The following is a 22,264-nucleotide window of genomic DNA, read 5'->3' as shown; positions in this document are numbered from 1 at the left end:
TATTTTTAGAAACACTTCATTGAAGAAACAATGTAATTTGTTTGCATATCGGGATAAATTTTTCAGGATGTATAAAATTGAATTAAATTGATTGAGGCCAGGATGATATTGATATAAATGAAACTTGACATCCATGTAAATACATGTATGTACCCAGAATATGTACATGTATAGATACATTGTACATTCAATTAGAGATTAAATAGTCTAATATTCTAATACTGTAAGATTTTCTATCATTGAAAAGTGAACCTAGGTGAAATTAATCTGCAAAATTTGGTGTTTGTACATATATTATGTCTAAATAAGAGTATGAAATTTAAAAAAAACCCCAGAAACCCTTCCCAAATTAAGGAAAATGCAGCATGTATGTTTTATCAGTTTTACATTTGTCTTCTAATATTGTGTTTGAATGAATAATTTAATTTCTAGAATGTAGCCTGGTGTGTTTTTGTAACTTAGAAGATGAGAGTGCTGGGCTGGCCTGAGATGAACCAAGGAGACACACTGTGTATACCTCATTAACACCTATTGTTCTTTCACAGACCTTGCAATTAACTTAGAAATCTTACGTGTCTTTGTAATGGGCACATTCTGTGTATACCTATTGACCACCCTATTGTTCTCCTAATGCTACAATCAACAGAGCAAAGCACTATATACACACGACACATGAGAACTTGAGAATTTGTAAGAAATTACAGACCAAAGGGAAATTCTGAATGAATGAAATTAAAAAGTTTTTATAAGAATTAATAAAATAAAAATGAAAACATTATCTATAATCGAAATGAAATTTTAACATACATTGAAATAAAACACTTATAATAATAAACAAAGAGACTCCTTAGAAGGTGAAATTTCCTTTGTGGTTCGATCATTAAATTAAATTTAATGATCGAACCACAAAATGTCCTATCTTATTCCAAAAAACTTTATAGAATTCTGTTGTAAATCCATCACTGCCTGGACTCTTATTATTTGCCATATTTTTTATATGGGTACATGCAAGTTCGGGAACTATGTCAAACAGAAACAAGGAATAATTACCCGTATCCCAAAAGATGGTATTTAAACAATTGGAGACCAATAACACTTCTAAACATTGCTTATAAAATAAGTTATGAGGGTAATGCTCAGAGAATTAAAAATATGCTTGATATAATTAGTAGTCCCGATCAAACAGGTTTCATTCCAGGAAGATATATTGGTGAAAATACTAAGCTGATATATGATCTTATGCAACATATGGGTGGGGGGGGGGGACATTTCTGGTGTATTATTCATAATTGATTTTTTAAAAAAAAAAGCATTTGATACTTCACATGGAAATTTATTCACAAATATTAAGATTTTTTCAACTTTGGAGCATCCATTCAATCTTAGATATCTACTTGTCAATGTGATATAGAATCATCAGTCACACAAGCTGGAAACCTTTCAAAATTTTTTCGAACATAGCAGAGGATTTCACCAAGGCGACCCAATCTCCCCCTATTCATTCCTACTGTGTGCAGATATTTTGGCATATAAGATTAAAATAACTTTTATATTCGGGCTACACCCTGAGCCTATTTCTATAGACATTTATTCTATCTTCTTGATTATGAAATCCCATATATATCTATTGGAAAAGGTGTCTTAAGGAAATACTATCAATTCATGAATTAATAATAGATATTGAAAGACATATATCGACTCTAAAATATATTGCTACAAAAAATTGCAGATTAGATGATTTCTATAAGAGATAGGAAACTTGGCTTTTTCTTCTTTCTTTTTAATAGACTAACTCAAATTTGACTGTATAATAGAGATTATATAAAGCTGTCAATCAACTACTAACTCATGTTCAACAACTACTCTCTCTCTCTCTCTCTCTCTCTCAAGGAACAATTTGGATTTGAAGTAAACGTACTTAAAAGCTGTTGTGATCACTTTATTTTATACAAATGTATTGGATTGTTCAACTTTAGATTAAAAAAAAAGAAAAAATAGTCTGATAATGTAAAATTTTCTATCACTGAAAATTGGACCTAGGTGAAATTAATCTGCAAAATTTGGTGTTTGTACGTAAATAAGAATATAAGAGTTAAAAAAAAAAAATCCATAAACCCTTACCAAATTAAGGAAACTGCAGCATGTGTGTTTAAATAATTTTACATTTGTCTTCTAATATTGTTTGAATGAATAATTTAATTAGAATGTAGATCTGGGTGTTTTTCTAACTTAGATGAGAGTGGGCTGGCCTGAGATGAACCAAGGAGACACACTGTGTATACCTCATTAGCACCTATTGTCCTTTCACAGACCTTGCAATTAACTAAGAATTCTTACCTGTCTTTGTAACGGGTACGTTCTGTGTATACCAATTAACCACCCTATTGTTCAACGGAGCAAAGGTACATATACACGACACGTGAGAGCAGGTGTCCGATCGAGCTGTGCACGTGTAAGCAGGAACAAAGTAATGGACAGGGGGCTGCAATTAATCTGGATGTCAACTTGGGGGCCGGGTGTGGGGGTGGGGGGTGGGTCTATTTCTGCAGCAAAGTTTTTAATTATAATTGAGTTATCATAGAGCCCACCCCCCCCCCCCCCTCCCACACACACTCTTTTGGGGGAGAATATTAAAAATTGGAAAACAAGATGTTAAGAGAGGAAAATGAAGTTAAAGGTAGATTACACGCTATCACCCCCCCCCCCCCCCCCCACACACACACACACACATTTTATAATCGATGTTAAAATATATGCAACTTGGACCTTTTCATAAAACAGTGCATTTTTAACACACTTAAACGGCTCTGATCAGGATGTATATCGCTACCGGATCGGGGGGTTGGGATTAAAGGCAATGCGCTTGAAATTAATCCCTGGGTATTTATTTAGTTGAACTCCTTTTGGTCGCCCTTATTTTCTAGGGACTTTTATCAGAGCAATAATTGAATGGTTAAACGATGTGTTATGTTAATCATCTATTTAATGACCTTCGTCGGATTTTTTCTGCAAAGATGTATCACTGTTGACCAGTTTATTGCAGCGGCAATGATTGCAGCGATCTGTGTTCAATTGAGCAGTGAACACTGGTGAAGTGTTTCTGGCGTGTGATCACAATTAACAGGGCATTAATTAGATAAAAGTAAAGAAAATACGTTCACTAGCTTTTATGATTTATAACAAGATGCAAGCCATTTCCAATTATCGGAGAATATTACTGTAACAATGAATAAGCATATCAAACATTGTGCATTGTACTGAATGTTACTGTAGTAAAAATATCTTTATACATCTTAAACAACTTAATACAATTATCAGTAATGAATTATTTCTGCATTCTAATATCAATACTGGAAGGATAAATATAACAATCAGTATATTTCAAAGTTTTTTCGGCAAGAATTAGACGTTCTGGATGTGCAACAGGGACTAATAAGTAAATGATCATACATTAATATAAACTAATTAAATTAAATGTCGTAAAATGGAAACAAAGATCAAGTACAATGATATTGCATTGGTTCTGATAGTAGTAAATATGTAACAATGAAATAACATTAAATGTAAAAATCATTGGACACGTCGTAGAATGTATCATTATTTCGAGTCAAATTAGGTTTAATCTCGACCCCCCCCCCCCTCCCCCCCCGCTGTTATCGATAAAATTTGCCGCACGGGTATGAATACCTTCCGACGCCCAGGGTAATTAAATAAACGATTATTGAATACTAAATCATATCTGATGAGTATAAAAATAGGTAATGAGATTTTAAAATATCTTAGTTAAAAAAAACACCATTTATTTATCATTTTTCCGTAATCAGTTAATGACCCTTTTTGATATCGTTTAAATATTTAATTACATCAGAAGAAATTAATGAGCGCCGTGGCGCATATGGTAGCGCATTGGCCTACAGACTCAAGGGTCGTGGGTTCGGATCTCACGGCCGGCAATGATTTTTCTCCAAATTTTCTTTCTGTAAAATGCCACAAAAATTAAAATAAAATCAATCCAGTAACAGTTCCTTCTCGGCTCGATACAAATTGACAACATAAAATCAAGCATGCATTGATATATTTAGTATACACAGCGTTCCGATGATATGTATACACATGTGTTGAAATATAGACAGTGAATACAAAGTACATGTATACACAGGGATTGGTCTTGTTCAGTTTATTATGAAATCGTGGGAATATATTAAACGATACAAATGTGCAATGGGCCTCATCCTTTGACTTAGATTGTGATGCCTTTTAGTCGGCCTTAGACTCTGTTATCATTGCCGGTGTGGAAATCACTCCAAGTATTCTCATGATTAAAGGCCGAACATTTTACAAACGCCCCCTTTTTTACCTGTACAAACTTCAAAATGATGCCGCTTGTCAATCAAGTTTGAAACAATAGCACCCTGTTTGATTGACGTTATTGTCCGAGCGTGATCTGGCCAGGGTACCGTTTCACAAAAGCATCGTAAATTAGGTACTACTTAACGAGTTACGACATACTTAAGTACTACGTACGCACTTAGTTAAGACCGTTTCACAAAAGGTACTTAGTTCCGACGTAACTTTCTCGTATTTACGTCCGTCTTAAATTACCGGAAGTTGATTTCAATATGGCAGACGATTTACGATGCTTTTGTGAAACAGTTCCCAGGTCCGCGGATTTCTGTTTACTAGCAATTAACAACGTTATCTTTGATATCTTCCGTCAGAATTAAAAAGGGGGAATTGAAAATTGATTTTTAAACATAACCAGTATTGAAATTGATTATGAAAAATAATTATTCAGTGATTGAAAACATGCACAATCTATATTTGAATTATGTTGAATGTCTATGACCTAATAAATTCCACGAAAATGCATGGACAGCTCCAAAACATATAAAAAAAATTTTTTACAACAAACGTACAATGTGCTTCTAAAGCTATATTTACTGGTAATTTACTCAGTTGGAAATTGGTGCATGTAAACGTCACTCCATGGAAAACGTACTTCATTATATAATTGTCGACGTATAATGGCTGTCTTTACATTCCACATTTTTACTGATCGTATGGTTTTCTTATACTATTATAATTGTTAAAATTAAGTTTTTAAACAATGTCAAGTGCTAAACACAATGTACTGAGTTATACTTTTATAGCAGAATTAATTTACGGCATTTTTCAATAGAGAAAATTCGGACGACACATACCATTTCCGTATAAAATCGCTTCGTATGGTCATTAGAACAGTAAGATATTTAAACTAAGACCAATTCTGACTAATTCTTTATTTCCTGTGTATTAATTTGCCTCCTGTGTATAGCGATTAGCAGCGTTCACGACCACAGGTAGACTGCAAGCCCCGGAGGCTTTCACACCTCTAGTAATTAAGCCCCGCCCTCACCTGAGATTTACCACCCGGTAAAAATGTTCGGCTTTAAAATCATTACAAAGACTGCATGATTTGTTCTCCATGACTATGTATTTCAAGCACTGGTTTATTTTGTATAAAGGTTATCCTTTATATATACCTACCGATTTTAAATAAAATTCCAGCTTTTGCTCGCTTGAGATAAGTCCTATACAATGGGAAGAGTGGGAAAGAAATAGATAAGAGGTATTTACCGGTATACATGCTATGAATTAATTTAAAAACAAAATAATTATTGTGAGAGGCTTCTACAGTATATTTAAACGCACTGATTTTGTCACATGCCTCTGATGTACTATAGCCATGGTATCTATTTTTTATTATCTAAAATAGCTCCTGGACATTATCACAAAATTTATACTCTTTCACTAAAACATTCTACGGAAAAGAAAAAAATCAACGGGACTTTTCATCAAGTACCCCCCCCCCCCCCCCCCATGAGAAAACATGTACACAAGCTGAAATTATCCGTCGAAAAGTATTATTGTACATATATACCTTGATAACCACCTTACTATCTCCTGTTAAATTAAGAATTTTGTAATAATTATTGGTTTTACTAATAGTATAATGATATAAAACATTTTGCACACTTTATTTATTAGTTGTTATACCCCCCCCCCCCCCCCCCCAAACCCCCACCATTGACACTAAATTCATGTTTATAGTTAGATGAATAATCTATATAATAATACGGTGTTCAGGATGTTAAATAACTAATAGGATTTTCGAGTTCATTAAACGGTATTATACTTGAAATTCATGAAATTTCGACTGCTCTAATCGAAATATCTGTGTCCCGATTTGTCTATACTATAACTATTTCGACATCCGGTTTTCAACTCCATCGCTTGGTACTTGATAAGTTGGTAGGGCTAGTGTTGCTAAGTTTGTGTTTCTTCTGTCCATTTCCAAAGGTAATTCCATTGACTGCAAATCAGTTTCATTTTAAATTTATACGTCTATATATTCTTTAATAACTTCCAAGTGAAAAGCTAGGTAATGAAAAAAAAACCCAACATTTATTCTTGGACCGAATTTTCTCGAAATAGTGAGACCATAGATTTAAGACTGTTTTGATATGCTATGATATTTAACAGAAGTTTAAATATTATATGTAATCTTTGTAATTGCATAAACCGTAAATTTATGCCTTTATTAGTGGATCATATAACATTGGTACATACAATACAGTTCAGTATTGATGAATATTTACAACCTGTCAGATTTTAAAGAATTTTATAATAAGCAGGGCAATAATTATTTTGAATTAGTTATATCTTTTAAACATAATTTACATAGTTTTCATGACATATTTTTAGGCGAATTAAAGGATGACAGAGCATACCTCTGATGCTGACACTTGTCATTTGAAAAAAGGCATTTTTGGAAGACATTACCAACATCTGTGGATTATAATTCAATGCAAGAGAAAATCTAGAGTCATTAAACTAATGCAAACATGAATAAATCAGTCTCGAGTAACTTATTATTGAGAATCTGATTTATTTGCTTGGATTGGTTTAGTTAACATCACCCCATACTGTCTGCACTGTGAGTACTGGTATTTTAATAGATTGGTAAAATATTTTAGTAATTTTATATTATGAACAAATGGGATAAAATACCCCATGCATATGTGGGATAATAAATCCCATGACATCTATTTTATGGGATTTAAAACCCTAAACTATTATTTAAGAAAAAAGTGGGTTTTTAAACCCCACATTATTTTCATGGGGTTTTCTGCCCCATGGGGTTTATTGCAAAACCCCATGGGGTTTGCATGGGGTTTTCTGTGGGGTATTTTTTCCAAACTAAAATCCCATGGGGTTGGAACTTTCAAGTTCAAATATCTAAAAAACTATCTAAAAATGTTTCAATTTTTTTTCCATAAATTTATTTAGAATAAAAAACCCCACCATTTGGTACTAAACTTTGGTCAATAGTGTGTATGGAAAGAGGTGCGCAACGCCGGAAAAATGTCCATTCCGAAGTTGTCCGTCCCACTGTTTAGTATGTCAACTTTTCTAATAGTTAGCAAAATAATGCTAGTTTAAAATTATAGATGTACATGTATGGTGTTCCAACTTGATTCTTACGATATTTAACCCTTTCAAATCTAATATCATCAACAGTCTCAAACAAATGTACTAGCACATCTCACATGCTTATTTGTGTAAAATATAATTCCCTGCCATTTTGACACAATTACTGGCATTATTAATAGAGATTAAGAAATGTTACCATCAGAGTCTAGTATAAAATTTATACTAAAAGATGTATTGCATTTACATGTAGTATTGTGTGAAAGATTAAAGAGTCTTTACGTTGGAAAATAATGTCAAAACAATTACACGAATGTGTAAACAAATCATTCTATGAATAAAAAAATAATCAGTAAGAATTGAATTATTGGATAATATGATTAAGGTTTAAGCTGTGGTTATAAAATGTATCTTAATCTATCGATCGTAAACCTTATCCAAAATCTTTTTTTTTTTCGAAAAAAATGTCACATTCTTCTTTTCATAACCGTTGGGCAAAATTCATTCCCAAAGGCTTTTTGGTGTTATAAAATACAAAATCCGATGACATTGCAAATGACTTCTGGAAACGATAATTGGTTTACAAATGAAATGTTCTTACAGTGTGCCAAATACAGCGAGGAGATTGCCTTTAGGCACGGCATGCAAGGCCTAACCACAACAAAGGCTGGGACCGTGTCTGATGCAGTTTATATCTACGGATGATCGATGCTACTCGTGATATTGGGAGGGTCATTAATTTTTCATTTTATTGAAACCATCTTTCATCTGCAGAGTGATGATACATAACATCGTATTAAATTACGGTTCTTTGCACCGAGTATCGGCACATTTTGATCAAAACATTAGCATGGTGCCATAATCGTCTGCGTAAATTATAAAGAATGCTTGTTCGGAGTTCTTTATCCAGATTTGCTGCGAATGTCCCCAGGGAAGTGTTTTTTGGTCGTTGCGACTTTATCTTTTATGTTTTAACATTCGTATGCATGTGTGGTTGGAAATACGTGTTAAATGTCAGATACAACAATTGGCTGGTATAATTATTCTAGTTTCAGTATCAACGATCCGAAACATTTCAAATGCCACATCTCTTAAAAGAGATTGAATTGATTTCATGGAAATGTCATATTGTTATGCTTATTTGATGACAAGGTGCAAACAAAATTATACAAAACATTCTCTTTGATGATAGTCCCCTCCAAGCTCTTCATTATTAATAGAGAACAAATTCCAAGCAAATGAGCAATTCGATAGAATTTCCTTTTTTGACATTTTTTGAATAAAAGATGGTAGTTTTTTTTAAAAGCGTAATAATTGATGTTCATGTTTAAAACAGATTACCCATCCTCAGCCAAATATAGCTTAACACAGCTTTATTACCAGAATATATTTACTTTAGAAAGGTCTATGTCTTTGATATTCAGCCACTGTACAGCTGTTATCTTATATATATTATTGCATCATTACCCGAAATAGCAAAGCCACTGGACCCCACTGCTAGAGTCAGGCAAACAATGGCGGTTGTTGTGTTTCTGGTGATTGCGACTCCAAGAAGGAAGCAAGCCTCCAAACCGAAACCTACAAAATTTAATGTATCCTTGATATAACAAACAGCCCAAATACAGCATTTGTGTTGTATACAGCGTTAAATGTTTCCATATTGTAACATATAAAATGTATTTGTATCCGTATCGTTGGTTGAACGTTTAAGGTTAGAAATATCTCTTTTGTTTCACACAGCTAAATAGTGTACTTTTATTGTTCTATAACATCTAAAAATGTATCCTTACTTATATCGTCATCGTAACTATAATGGTTACATGACGTCTAAAAATGTATCCTTATATATGTCGGAATCGTAACTATTATTGTTACATAATGTCTAAAAATGTATCCTTATATATATCGTAATTGTAACTTAGAGCCTCAAACTGAATCCTTAACTTGTTACGAATGAAGGGGTAATTGCATACACTTCAGTGACTACTAGATATTGTGATAACGCTCTACATCAAATACTGTCAAATACTATAAACAATGGGCTTCCTGAACTGAAATAGTGTAATATACGAGGGTCAATCAAAAAATACGAAGACTTTTGTCATAGCTATGTTACTTAACGTCATATCATTACTAAATTTGGTAGACATAATTTAACAATAATTTCAAACAATTTGCAAGAAAAAAAGTTCATAACTTCCTTTACTTCTAAGAATTATTAAGAATCTAATCCTGCAAAAATGAGGTCACGGCGCACGGTCAAAATTTGTGTTATGTCAACAATAAACTATATAATGTTGAAAGTAATATCTCTATAAATCGGGCTTAAAACCAAATAATATTGAAACCTCAAATTTAGTAAGGTCATGGTATTCTATGTTCCAAATAATGACGGGATATATTGTTTTTTCGAACAGATATTAGTAACTAAAGACAGATAGTTTTCTTTAGAATTGACTAAAAACATCGACGTCGCCGGACGTCACGGCGCAAGGAGAAGTACTAACAAAACAGATTTAACTCAGGAAAAGGACGATACAAGCTGTGAAAATGCTCAATGGTGCAAAAAATAAGTCAACAATTATTTGCAAGTTTGTGTTTAACTGTAATAAATTTTGTAGGGGTGGTATTTTGAATATCAAACTGTCCGAAAGAGAGTAGAATATCTGTAAATATTTGGTACAAAAAATAAGTAACGTCAACCGGCGTTCAGGGTTGTCCTTACTATAAACTAAGAGATACATGGTTAGAAAATGAAAACTGTGAAGAACTGACTTATGATTCTCGAACAAATGTGTGCAAATAAGATGTTAAGTGATTCAGTGCCATTTTGAATTGTAAGGAGATAGGCACAAGAGACTAAGCGTGATACAAAGATGGGGATTATCTATAAACTGTGCGTGTTTAATCTTGACGTCATGTTTTGAACGTTAACGTGCGCCGTGGTGACAAAACATGTTGTTTTTAAAAAGGGGTAACAAAAATACCGTTTCATCAAATGGACTAAAACTTCGCATATCTATAACATAAGTGTTGGTGCACGGATTAATCTGTTAAGTATGACTTTCATGAAAAATATATGATAGACAGCCACATTGTTTTCGTATTTTTTGATTGACCCTCGTAATACCTGTATATGCACGAATTATTATTGTTGAAAACGCCACCAGACTACGCTCACTTATTAAATTAAGAAAGAATTGTCAATCCGATTATAATTCTATTTAGCTGTTCAGTTATTTAAGAGTGAATATTTGTTCCTTATATGATTTGAATTAACAGTCAGAAAGAACATTATGATATCCGACTTTTCAAACAGTACCTTGGATATATGAACCACGTTGCAGGTCTTTTAAATTGTCAATATGATAATTATTCACGTAACCGCAAATAAAGTTATGTTGAAATCTTACATCTTAAAACACACATATTTTTCATTTTTAACATTTTAAAATGCCCCATGCATTAAATGCCATCTCATCCTATTCCTTGTTTCAATATAGGTTTGACTTAATGTTTTACCGCCACAGTTGAAGATCTTGCGGACAGTTGTGGTCGTCAGTAGGCGCTGCCTGAGTTTGTCTGCCATGAATCCACCAATGGGAACAATGATTGCCATCACAAGGTGAGGGAGAGCCGATAAAACCCCACTCTACAACATCAAAGATTGATTGATTGATTGATTGATTGATTGATTGATTGATTAAGCTTCTTGGTCTTTTTTTAAATGTTCACTTTTATTTGGAAATGACCAATTAAATAATTTGAAATTTTATAAGCTTAAAAAGTGTTATTTCGGGAGTTCAGAGGATACACCCTGTCAGAATTTCAACAATATAAACCTTTTTTAATCCTAACCGGAGTGTTAACGAGATGTTTTTGTAGTTGAATATATTACTTTGTAAGCAACGTAACCGTTTGGTTTGTACAAATAGTCATACTAGAATTTGCAATATCGCTGCTATATCATATAAAGCACAACTTGAAATCATTTTAATGTCATGTAACTGTAATTTCAATTCATCAAATAACTTAAATTTTGATAGCCCTACCTTTGACACATTGAAATGAAACACTTCCGAGAAATACATAGGCTGTGAAATAATCAACAGGTAAAAAGTCCAGCTCCGACAGAAATTGGCCACTATGATAGCATAGACCGGCATAGAGGTGATGAACTTAAACCATGGAGTCTTCATGTCCTGTAACGGTAAAAATAGAAATTGGCCACTATGATAGCATAGACCGGCATAGAGGTAATGCACCTTAACCAGGGAGTCTTCATGTCCTGTAACGGTAAAAATAGATATTGGCCACTATGATAGCATATATAAACTGGCATAGAGGTGATGCACCTTAACCAGGGAGTCTTCACGTCCTGTAACAATAAAAATAGAAATTGGCCACTATGATAGCATATATAGATCGGCAAAGAGGTGATGCACCTTAACCAGGGAGTCTTCACGTCCTGTAACAATAAAAATAGAAATTGGCCACTATGATAGCATATATAGATCGGCAAAGAGGTGATGCACCTTAACCAGGGAGTCTTCACGTCCTGTAACAATAAAAATTGAAATTGGCCACTATGATAGCATATATAGATCGGCAAAGAGGTGATGCACCTTAACCAGGGAGTCTTCACGTCCTGTAATGGTAAAATCAGAAATTGATTGACACTGACCATCACTTTACTTTATCTATGTATGTACCTCACATACTCTTTTTGACTGGACTGTTTTACTCTACAAAGATCTACTGTTGAAGCAAATAAGTTTTTATCATAATAAGAGAAATTTGCCAGACTTTGTGGTTTTCAAAATTTTGTTTTAATCGTAGACCTCGTGATAAGAGATATATAGAGTTCAAACATTCCCATTGACTTTTGCTGCAGTTAATTCATTTTTCAATTAAAGTTTTTACAATATAAAAAATTGTATGATTCCAGCATAAATCGCTTATTTTCGAAGTGTCGTTTGACATTTATCCATAAAGAAATTGATCATTATCTCTATTATCAAATGTCCTTGAAACATTTTGTTTCTTATGACTTTAGCTTATATCAGATTTTCCACACACCAAATATTCCCATGTTAGGTACATGATACAGATGATTAGATGTACAGGTGTATTAGAGTTACCTGTTTAATGCTCAGATGGTTAATCATAATTACTCTTCTAAGCATCGGCCTCGATATTATTATGATAGTTGACGTCATTCAGCTTATTTCCTAACGAGTTGCTAATCAGATTGTTTTTATCTGATAATGAATATATTCCTGATCCCTAATGAATATATTCCTGATCCCTAATGAATATATTCCTGATCCCGAATTAATTTTCTATATTATGCATGGATTACTATACCATATCGGATTTTTTTTTTTAGAAAATCTTCAAATCGATCAAACTAAAAACCAGATAGCTCTGTAATGAATGTGTATTAACCTTAAAATCATAAATCGGTGAATATCAAATAAACAGAAGTTTCGCATCCAGAGAGATTCCTTAATTTGACCCTGCAGCGTTCCACCGCCCATTTCAACCAGATCTACGACTTGTTTCAAAAACGGTTTAGCGATTCAGAGAGAAATTTTGATTAGCTCCACGTATGGAAAAAGCCCATAGAGACTTATTCATGCTAACTTTTCCATTTCTCCATCGGCAAATGCTTTTTTCAGATGGGTTCTGATTATTCTAAGTTAGATTAAATTAAGAAGGAAATGTTTCCCCTTGTGGGGCCATTGAATCAACATGAAATCAACAGTAATGTCTTTGCATAGAATTGGATCGAACCGAAATAGGAAAATGGTTTGTTAACTAAATCAAATATGGGCTGTTGAAAGACTCTGGGGGGAAAAGAAGATCCGTGTTACCCTACGGTTCAATACATTTCAGCTTGAGTAAATGTTAAGGGAAGTCAAGTTTCATAATGCGATAAAATTAAGCACCGCCAGAGTGACAAATTCAATAAAGATGGCTGTTATAAATATCATAGGCTTTTTTCTACTTTCTACTTGATACCACATTCAACAAATTTAACGATTAAAAAAAAATGAAAATAAGTTCAAAAAGTGCTAACAATTTAAAAATGACTGTTCTAGTTGTTAACATTAATATATCATGTAAAGTATCTTTTGAAAGGGATCTAATACTTGAAAGAATATATTGATATAAATATACTAATTAAATTTAGCATATTCACACAAGTTTTCATTTCATCAATAAAACTTTTCTATTGTTTTCACAATACCACACATTGAATTAAAGCACGTGTTTAGGTTTGTGAACCATACATAGTTATCAGTATTTTATTTTTCCATTATTAATCTTGCCATAAGAGAAGCGCTATACATACCCTGTCCACAAGGCACCCTGACTCGGCGATAGATGTCTCTATGAAGATCCGCTCCTCCTGTGTGATGTGTGGGTTAGTGGACGGCTTCTCAAAGGAGAAGATCATCCAGAATATACACCAGATCATCCCGATAATCCCTGCAACAGTCACTCAGTACTGTCAAATTGTGACCACAACATGCTCATTGTGTTTTTGGTTTTGATGGAAAATTTATTTTTCAATTTTCTTTTAGAGTTGCATGAAAATAATCTTTGTAATAACTTTTTTCTTAATATGAGATGATTTCTGACAAGACTATTTTAAATTAAACAATAATCGTGAAATTTCATGCACATCGTATATTTTATGGTATTTGAGTGTTAGCACTTCATAACAATTTATCTTTTTATTAAGACAAACATTGCATTAGATTGGCGAGCTTTGTTTCCAGTTTATTATGAATCCTATTTTGAGGTCATTTGACGTTTGTTTTGTTTTTCATAATCTTCTTCAGTGACAACTTTTGGAGGTCAATCTCTGTACTCAAAATAATTCTCTGCTTATATATAGACTTTTGATGTTTTTTCTACTTGTGCTTTAGTTAATATTCTTTCTATGAAGTCACACAATATCTTTCCCTGGTGGCGAAGTTCCTGTCACATATATGTCCACTCGGCAATATATAACTGCGATGAACTTGGTCGTTGAAAAAAACCCAGACGTAAAAGTTATAAACGTCCGTCAACTTAAAAAAAACTGCTCACCGAATACGTAAAAGCCAGATTGCCAGCCAAGGGTTTTGGTCAGAATTCCAGACAGTGGCATTCCCAGGACAGCCCCGGCGTAGGAACCTACAAGACAAGCACCTCTATCTTATTTATATATTCATCAGGGGAATATCAGCTCAGACAGAACCCTTTATTACTAGATGTCGCTTGTACTTTTTAATTTAACAGTCATTTATATTCACCAGTCATTTATCCAAGCTAACTTCAGCCCAAAGCTTTATTTAATTGATGTTATTGACGTTAATTGCATTTGTCCAAGTATATAGAGTACAGACCTTTTTTTATTAGAAACTAAGATTGTACAAGATACCTACCACAGAAGGATATTGTAGCCAGCCTTGATCTCTCTAAGGGCGGGGCCCAGTGTCTCCAAATACCATGACAGGCGGGATAAGTAACTCCCTTCAAATTTTGAAGATAAAATCAGCATCAATAATATTTTGATATTTTAACCGAAATAATCCTTTTCGTTATTTTTAGATTACAATTCATATATATTAAGGTATATGTGTCTTTAACCTAGCTGCATAGCTGCAGGTCTGTAGCTCCCCGTCTAAAAAAATTAGATAAACAACCTGGGAGCTACAGTGCCTCCCATAGTAAAAAAACTGCGCTAGTTTTGAAGTATACCTACATGTATATGTACAGCAGTATATTTGTAAATATGTGGCAATCCGTGTAAAATCTTTTTGCAACGTTTATATAAATACCTAATCGATGATTGATGTTGATTTTAATTTATTTTTTGGTTATATTTCTCATGTAACATTTGTATTGATTATTGTTACTGAGCAGCGAAAAAAAGACAAATTATTCCACGTTTTTATAGGATATATTTGTTTACATTGATTAATTATGGAGATTGGATTCTTGTGGATAGCCTACCAAATAATAAAGGCATGAAAGCCGACTGATTTCCTGTAGATAATGTCCATCTATATTCTGTATGATGCATTTCAATACAGAGCATGGAACCTTAATACGTTAACCATTTGTCATGCAGAAATGTAAATAAAACTGACTGACTCATGTATATTTCAGAAGTATCAAGCAGATCGTGATAAGGTAAAAACTTTTTTTTTCATTTTTAACATTTTTCTTGGTTATTTAACCATTTCTATGAATTTTCATGTATGTTGTATGTTTTCATTTTTCCTTTTAAGTTTCATTGTTTTCTCCTCTTCCATCCACAATCATCTTTTTTCAGGTTACAGCTGCTCTCTGACTCCATGTAGCATACTGAGGGTAATTCACCATGTGTATACCATATACTGTTTTAAATTAATCAAGTCACGGTTCCGGTCTCCTGGGACTAGTAAGCAAGCAAAGATTGAAAGTTCCACGATCATCCAATAACCAGGATGAACCTAAATTATCAATGTCGATGAAACTGATACCGGCTTCAAACTGGTATTTCAGACATGAATGTATCGCTTTCAGGTTGGAATTACATACATTAGCAAACAGGTTGCGTTTGCAAGTTTTCCCACTTTTTGAGACACGATTTCACCATCCACCACACCCCCCCCCCCCCAAAAAAAAATTCATAACATTAAACAATAATCAAATTCTTGTTGTTCACATACCTCTACCAACCCTTGCAGGATTCGAACCGCCATCACCAAACCATAGTGAACTTGTGCGGCCCCAGGCAATAGGATGTTTAGAAATGAGGAAATTCCTATGGCTAGACCAAATATTCTGAAAAGTTACAAAACAAACAATTTTAGTTCTATTTTCTTCATAATGCATGGAAGGTGATGCGTAAATATCAAGTGACCAATAAGCATGCGAGGGAGCGTCTAGTGCAATGTCGGGCTCCTGAGATTAACTGTCTGATTTCTTGTAGATTGCCACACAACTGACTTGCAGAAATACATGAATTAGTAACAACCAGATGCTTTGAAATGAATGATGCCAACATGAAATCTACCCTCAAAGTATCATCATTCATTGAAGAAAACTCTCAGTAAGGCATACGGCGTTGCAATTGATGAAAAGACCGTCAAATGATTGCCATTTCAAAAGATATTGGTTATATTAGAACTAAGGGTTTCTGTTGCAAAATCAAGTCTTTACAGATGCTTAGTATAAAATATAAATTAAGACTGTTTTCTTGTAATTACAAGATACCGTATAGTTTTAAGGGAACAAGTACGCATATGACTTTATAAATTGGGGGTGTTTTTAAGGGGGAGGGGGTTAAAAACGATTAAAAATACGTCATATTGCTCTGTGAATTGGTATGAGTTACCTGTTGGCGGGAACTCTTGATGCCAGGTAACCTCCAGGTATCTGGGTCACGATGTATCCCCAGAAAAACGAACTGTCCACTATTCCTATCGTTTCTGGTGTCCACAAAAACTGTGGAAGATGTGGTAAAGTAGGAACCTGGAAAAATACGCCAGATTGTGTAGGAATACATTACAGTAGGCGTAAAATGACAAAATCTGTAGAAATAGCAGTGGTGGAATATTTTGTAAAGAAATAACAGGTATTTTGAAGGCGTGGATTGTCTGTATTAAACAGGGGGGAAGATGGTTGATATACAAGAAATAATGAATAAATGATATTTGGTTTACTCAGAAACTCTTTATTTTCGTATAATTTAATACTCCAGACGAGTTTGTAGTTTAGAATATGCAAAAATCCTGGGGCTTTCAATTCTATAAACATGCAGCTTTGCTTTAATATATCTCTGCAAGCTGGTGTTGTAGTCTCGATACTTTTGGGGCAATAAGTGCCAATGGTGCATCGTGGACATTTTTTGTGACTTTCAGATACAATGAGCCGAGTTTTCTTGGAGATGCTTGGTTCGTGTCACAATTGACACCATTGGAGGCGCTTTCCCGGAGCATGACTATAACCATCACTCCCTAATGGTATTACCTACCCGTTTCAATCAATATTTAATTCTTCAGGGGAAAATATGTACCAGAAAATTATTTGCCTGACTTTATAAATGCTATCGATTTTCTCATATATTTGAACTAAGTGCTTTTTCTACAAATACCAAATTCAATTAATATGGCTCCTGCATCCACCATTACGACTCATAATAGAATGCGGCGATCCCGATTGTTTTTCTCTGGTCAGAAGATGCCATTATTTTACTCATAAAAATAATAAATTTAGTAATCATATTGGTAATAAAAACTCAGGCTGATGGTTGGTCTGAATTGTCTCTGGTTCAAGCAAAGAATTTGAGGAAAGCGAGAAATGAACAAATGTGACGTCATTACATCAATCATTCATGTTGCGGGGTGTTTATTTATTTCGGTCATGCTCTACATTTTTCAATGTCAGCAGCAAATTATTGTTATTAGACTTATGTGTTTTTTTCTGCGTTGTCATTTTCAAGGTCGAAAATAAAACAAACATCCAAGTTTTCTGGAGTATCAATTATTCGTATAAAGAATAATATATAAAGCACATAACATTGCAAAAGAATTGATGAGAAAGTTTTTTTTTATTTATGTGTAAAAAGGGGAATTAAACCAAACTTGTTTTAGCTTAAATTGGAAACCAAGGCTTAAATTGCAATTTGAATTCCATGAAGTGACAAGAGAAAGACGTCGATGAAATTGCTATTTTTATAGGAATTCAGACAAAAAACAAAATACAGCCATTATCTTTTGTGTAAAGAGAACAATATGCTCTGTCTAATGTATCGATCGCACGGTAAATCATAGGTATTTTTGTTCCTAATAAATATGCAGAGATCGTTTGGAGGACAATTACCATGGTGTCATAACGGTCAATAGCTTGATATCCTCTCTCCCAATCTAAACGTCAATGTTAGGACAAAGGCGCAAAAGCTACTGAGAAAATATCGGCCCCCAACCTGCATTATGATGCCAAATTCAAATTGATGCAACCCTCAAAGTAAATGGAAGAGATAGCATATCGATTGTAGCCCTAGTTAAACAAAAAATAACAAAAATCAATTAAACAAATTTTGATGAAACTAACGTGTTTAATCTCAGCAAAGAATAAAACACTACGTTCCTCCCGCATCCGATTGTGTTTTATTGGGCAAAAATGACATATGATGTATCGATAGCATTAGTTCAGAGATATCGATTTTCAATGTATCATATTAAGGCCTATTAATCGATCTTAATTTATCATTGATGAGAAAAATGACACTCATAATTTGTTTGGGTTGTTGTACTTTAAAATTTTTCAAAGGCATCGGCTTTCATGATATCTTTCACAACCACCATCATATTGTTTTTAATCTCGTAATATCAAATACATTTTTATCTTTAGAAAACGCCGTTCAAAATAAAAAACAGGGGTTTTTTTCACTTTTTTTTAATGTAAGAACTCAAGCTAGGTTTTGAAATTTGCTATACAATTAAAATGTAATTGCCATGGCACTTTTTTGAATATCAATTTTTTATGAGGGGGTGGTAACGATAAAATTTTTGTCATTGACTCCAAGTCTGTTTCAATTATTTGGATGCAAGAGTGCATTTTTAATGTATTATGGCTTTTTTATGTTAAAGTCAAGTAGTTTCCTTCTTTATAAGTATTAATTGTTTTTATTGCTATGAATTGAAGTTTTCTTTTTGTTCCTATTTTGGGGTTGGGAGGGGGTTATAACACGTATTACTCTACCGTTCTGTTATAGTAAGTAGAGTTCCCATCCTTCACGAGGATTGGTGCAGGGGTAGGTTTATCGTCGTCGTCGTACGTATTATTTTTGGTCATCATCACGATGGCTACCCCCATGTTACACCGAATACCGAACGATATCAGGAACCCGACGCAGCTGAGTATCGCCACCAGGTAGCGCTGTGCGAGACATCGGCAACACGTGCACGATGGACAATAACCAAGGAAACGAGACTTCTTGTCCTCTTCTTCTGAGTACGCTTCGTCAAGTTCATCGTATTTCACAAACGATTTCTCCTCTGCGTCTTTTTTGAAAACTCTGAAATGAAAAAAAATCATGAAAGTCTCATATCAAAAATTGTGTATTGCGGGTGGGAAATCATCGATAAAATGTCATGATGTCACGAATATATCTTCTAAAACAATCATTGTCGCTGTGAAAATAATTTGTCTACGTAAGCAATAACGCTGAGAGGATCGTATCTTATTCCAATGTCCTCTACTACTATACACAACCTTTTTAAAGCTGCTTTTAGAGAACACAAGTCAAGAATTATTTTTTTGAATTGTCAACATCATTACAAAGCCAATCTTTTGCATTGATATTCATTTTTATGAAAAATTGGAAAATGTGCTGACATAAATGGTAAAATGCAAATGTTGGCCTTTTACTCTGACGACAGCTAAAGTCTCGGGGGAGGTCTCGTGTAGGTCCGGGACTCAGTTGCTTTTTTTGTTGTTAGCTTTAGAACTTGTATCAAGTTCATTAGCTCCATATTACTGTGTAGTATTGTTCATTATTGTTCATTATCCTTGGTTAAAGACTTGCCCTGAAAACTAAACATTATACCATAGTACCAACGCCGGCGACATCGAAGTTTAGAATTACGATGTTTTGTGCAACATCATATTGAAAATTAGCTTGTCTAATTGCGCTCACATGTTTTTGTCTTAATGGAAACAAGAACTTCGCCTGACAATATTCCATTTTTATTAGATTGAATTGTCTGTTTTCCCCCACGGAAAACTTCATGAGCTAGCAGTGTTTTATGTTGATGAAGGAAAATGAATTTAATACGGCAAGGTTGTCACTGCGTATGTTTTCTGGGTCTTTGCAATCAGGATAACTAGAACAGACATTTTATAACTTCGTGTCTTCGAACAGATTATGCCAACTAATTAGCAAACATGCCACAAAGATGGCGCTTTTGGTCACGCTAAGAGATACCTGCAAGAAGTTTGACAGATAGGGAATTATATTATTTTCCCCTCTACATGTTCGTTCGGTTTTATATAAGAAGAGCTAAGCGGCTTACTTTTCCTTCTCGGCCCATTAATGCGAGTCCCGAACGTCTTAATCAATTTCAGTAACCAACCAAACTTCTAATATTTTTCAGAATAATGATAATTCTAAGCGGCAAAATGATGAACATGTAATCTATGTTACGTAGTACCAAACAACAGCTAAATTTGCATCCAAGGTAAAAATTCCGGTTTATTTATTGAACATTTTATCATGCAACTCTTACACTAAAGAAATTAATGAGTTGAATTACGGTAGATTGACTATTCCTTTGAAGCGAATATACCTTACCTTATATCCCGAAGTCTTAGAACCTCTATTAAACCGTCCAATTTATTCATGATTCCACTAGTAGTAATTTAATTCCAAGGTTAATTAAATTTCTACGCACTTCACTGTAAAGAGCAATATCAAATGGCCATACAAAGAAACTATAATGATCCAACAATTTTCATGGCAAAATATCGTGTTCTAACATCATGATCACTGGTGTAAAAAAATCACCATTGCTTTGGCATTGCACCAGAAGACACTGCAACAATTATCGGCAAAAATCAGAGAAAAGTTTTGCTAGAAGACCACGTTTTGTAATTCCTGACGTTAACGCGTGTTCAGACTCTTTTTTTCATTTAATTTGAATTCTCGTTGCAGAAAAAATTATACCCAGGAAGCATAGTGTAAATTGCGCAAGAATATTTAAGTCCAATGCATTATGACAGAATCCTTGGAATGAATGCAAGCCTCGTTTTATTGGTCCGGGCCGTCCTCGGACAGAGTTCGTCTATTTAATGATAACTCAATATATTTTTCTTTTGAATGGCGAAAACGACAGAATCATCTTTACAATGGCGTTTGGCAGCATCATAATTAATTCAACAGCCAATATCCCAAAGAGACTCTCTTACACTGATGAACTGGAGTCGCGCGCAATATAGGTGTACAGGAGGCGCGCAGTCACTATTACCATTTACAACTATCCTCATCTATTATTCAAACACGATTTTTTTCTTCATCAAAAAAGGCATTGATAAACTAGTTATTTAGAACCATATTTTCCACTGTAACTAAGCTATTTACTTTTTCATAGCATTGAATTCAGTTCACTAATTGTAACTAATGTTTAAAAAAAAAAAACACCTAAAAAAAAAAGAAAAAAAAAAGAATGTCTTTCAGGGCAATAGGATAAGTTGCTTTCGTGAAAAAGTGCATTAAAGATTTAAACTAATTAACATTCATACACGGAGAATAAAATTGTCATCTATTTTAACGATTTCTTTATTTTCGCAGACAGTAAATAATGAAGCAATTACCAACAACATATATGGATTTCGCAGAATAATACTATGCCATTCTTTTCTTTCTAAATGAGCTGTGTTTAAACCGGAAGTCGCTCCGATGGAATGAATACAGATAGTTTTTAACCCGACGTAGCGTCCGGAAATTCCCTGATCGTTCTCACGTTGATTGCACGTCATAAAAAGATCTATTTAAAGTTAGCTGGGCCTCTTTCTCGCTCACAATGGGCACCCTAACGAAACATAAACACCTCAAAATACCTTAAATGTGTTAAGTCACTTGAAATCAATTCACTTTCATCGATTTTCTTTTGAAAATTTTCAAATTGAGATGCTTTTATCAGTATAAATCTTTTGGCAGAATCACTGGCTGTGTGGTTTTGTTTATTTTTCTTCAGCATCTAGAAGTGGGAGGGATAAATTGGATACTAATTTAAGTATCTTGAGTTGG

At 33.9% G+C, this 22,264-nt stretch overlaps 1 protein-coding gene across 3 annotated transcripts in view; it reads right to left on the bottom strand.

The window, feature by feature from the left end:
* The window catches only part of LOC128188678 (vesicular glutamate transporter 1-like), a 55,423-nt gene that overhangs the window by 12,069 nt on the left and 21,090 nt on the right, over positions 1 to 22,264 (bottom strand). For 2 of the 3 annotated variants that reach the window (XM_052859887.1, XM_052859902.1), the window contains exons 2-10: positions 19,219 to 19,534; positions 16,850 to 16,986; positions 16,182 to 16,296; positions 14,910 to 14,997; positions 14,572 to 14,658; positions 13,829 to 13,965; positions 11,523 to 11,672; positions 10,993 to 11,122; positions 8,938 to 9,048 (exon numbers count right to left, since the gene is read on the bottom strand). In XM_052859887.1, coding sequence (XP_052715847.1) covers positions 8,938 to 9,048; positions 10,993 to 11,122; positions 11,523 to 11,672; positions 13,829 to 13,965; positions 14,572 to 14,658; positions 14,910 to 14,997; positions 16,182 to 16,296; positions 16,850 to 16,986; positions 19,219 to 19,534 — 1,271 coding nt within the window. Of the gene's footprint in view, positions 1 to 8,937; positions 9,049 to 10,992; positions 11,123 to 11,522; positions 11,673 to 13,828; positions 13,966 to 14,571; positions 14,659 to 14,909; positions 14,998 to 16,181; positions 16,297 to 16,849; positions 16,987 to 19,218; positions 19,535 to 20,809; positions 21,457 to 22,264 lie in introns of those variants that run through there. The other variant, XM_052859893.1, reaches the window with a different exon arrangement.

Source organism: Crassostrea angulata, chromosome 1 (assembly GCF_025612915.1).
Source record: "Crassostrea angulata isolate pt1a10 chromosome 1, ASM2561291v2, whole genome shotgun sequence".
Lineage (NCBI taxonomy): Eukaryota > Metazoa > Mollusca > Bivalvia > Ostreida > Ostreidae > Magallana > Magallana angulata.
The sequence above is the reverse complement of the archived record's forward strand: the minus strand, read 5'-3'. Positions and strand labels throughout refer to the sequence as shown.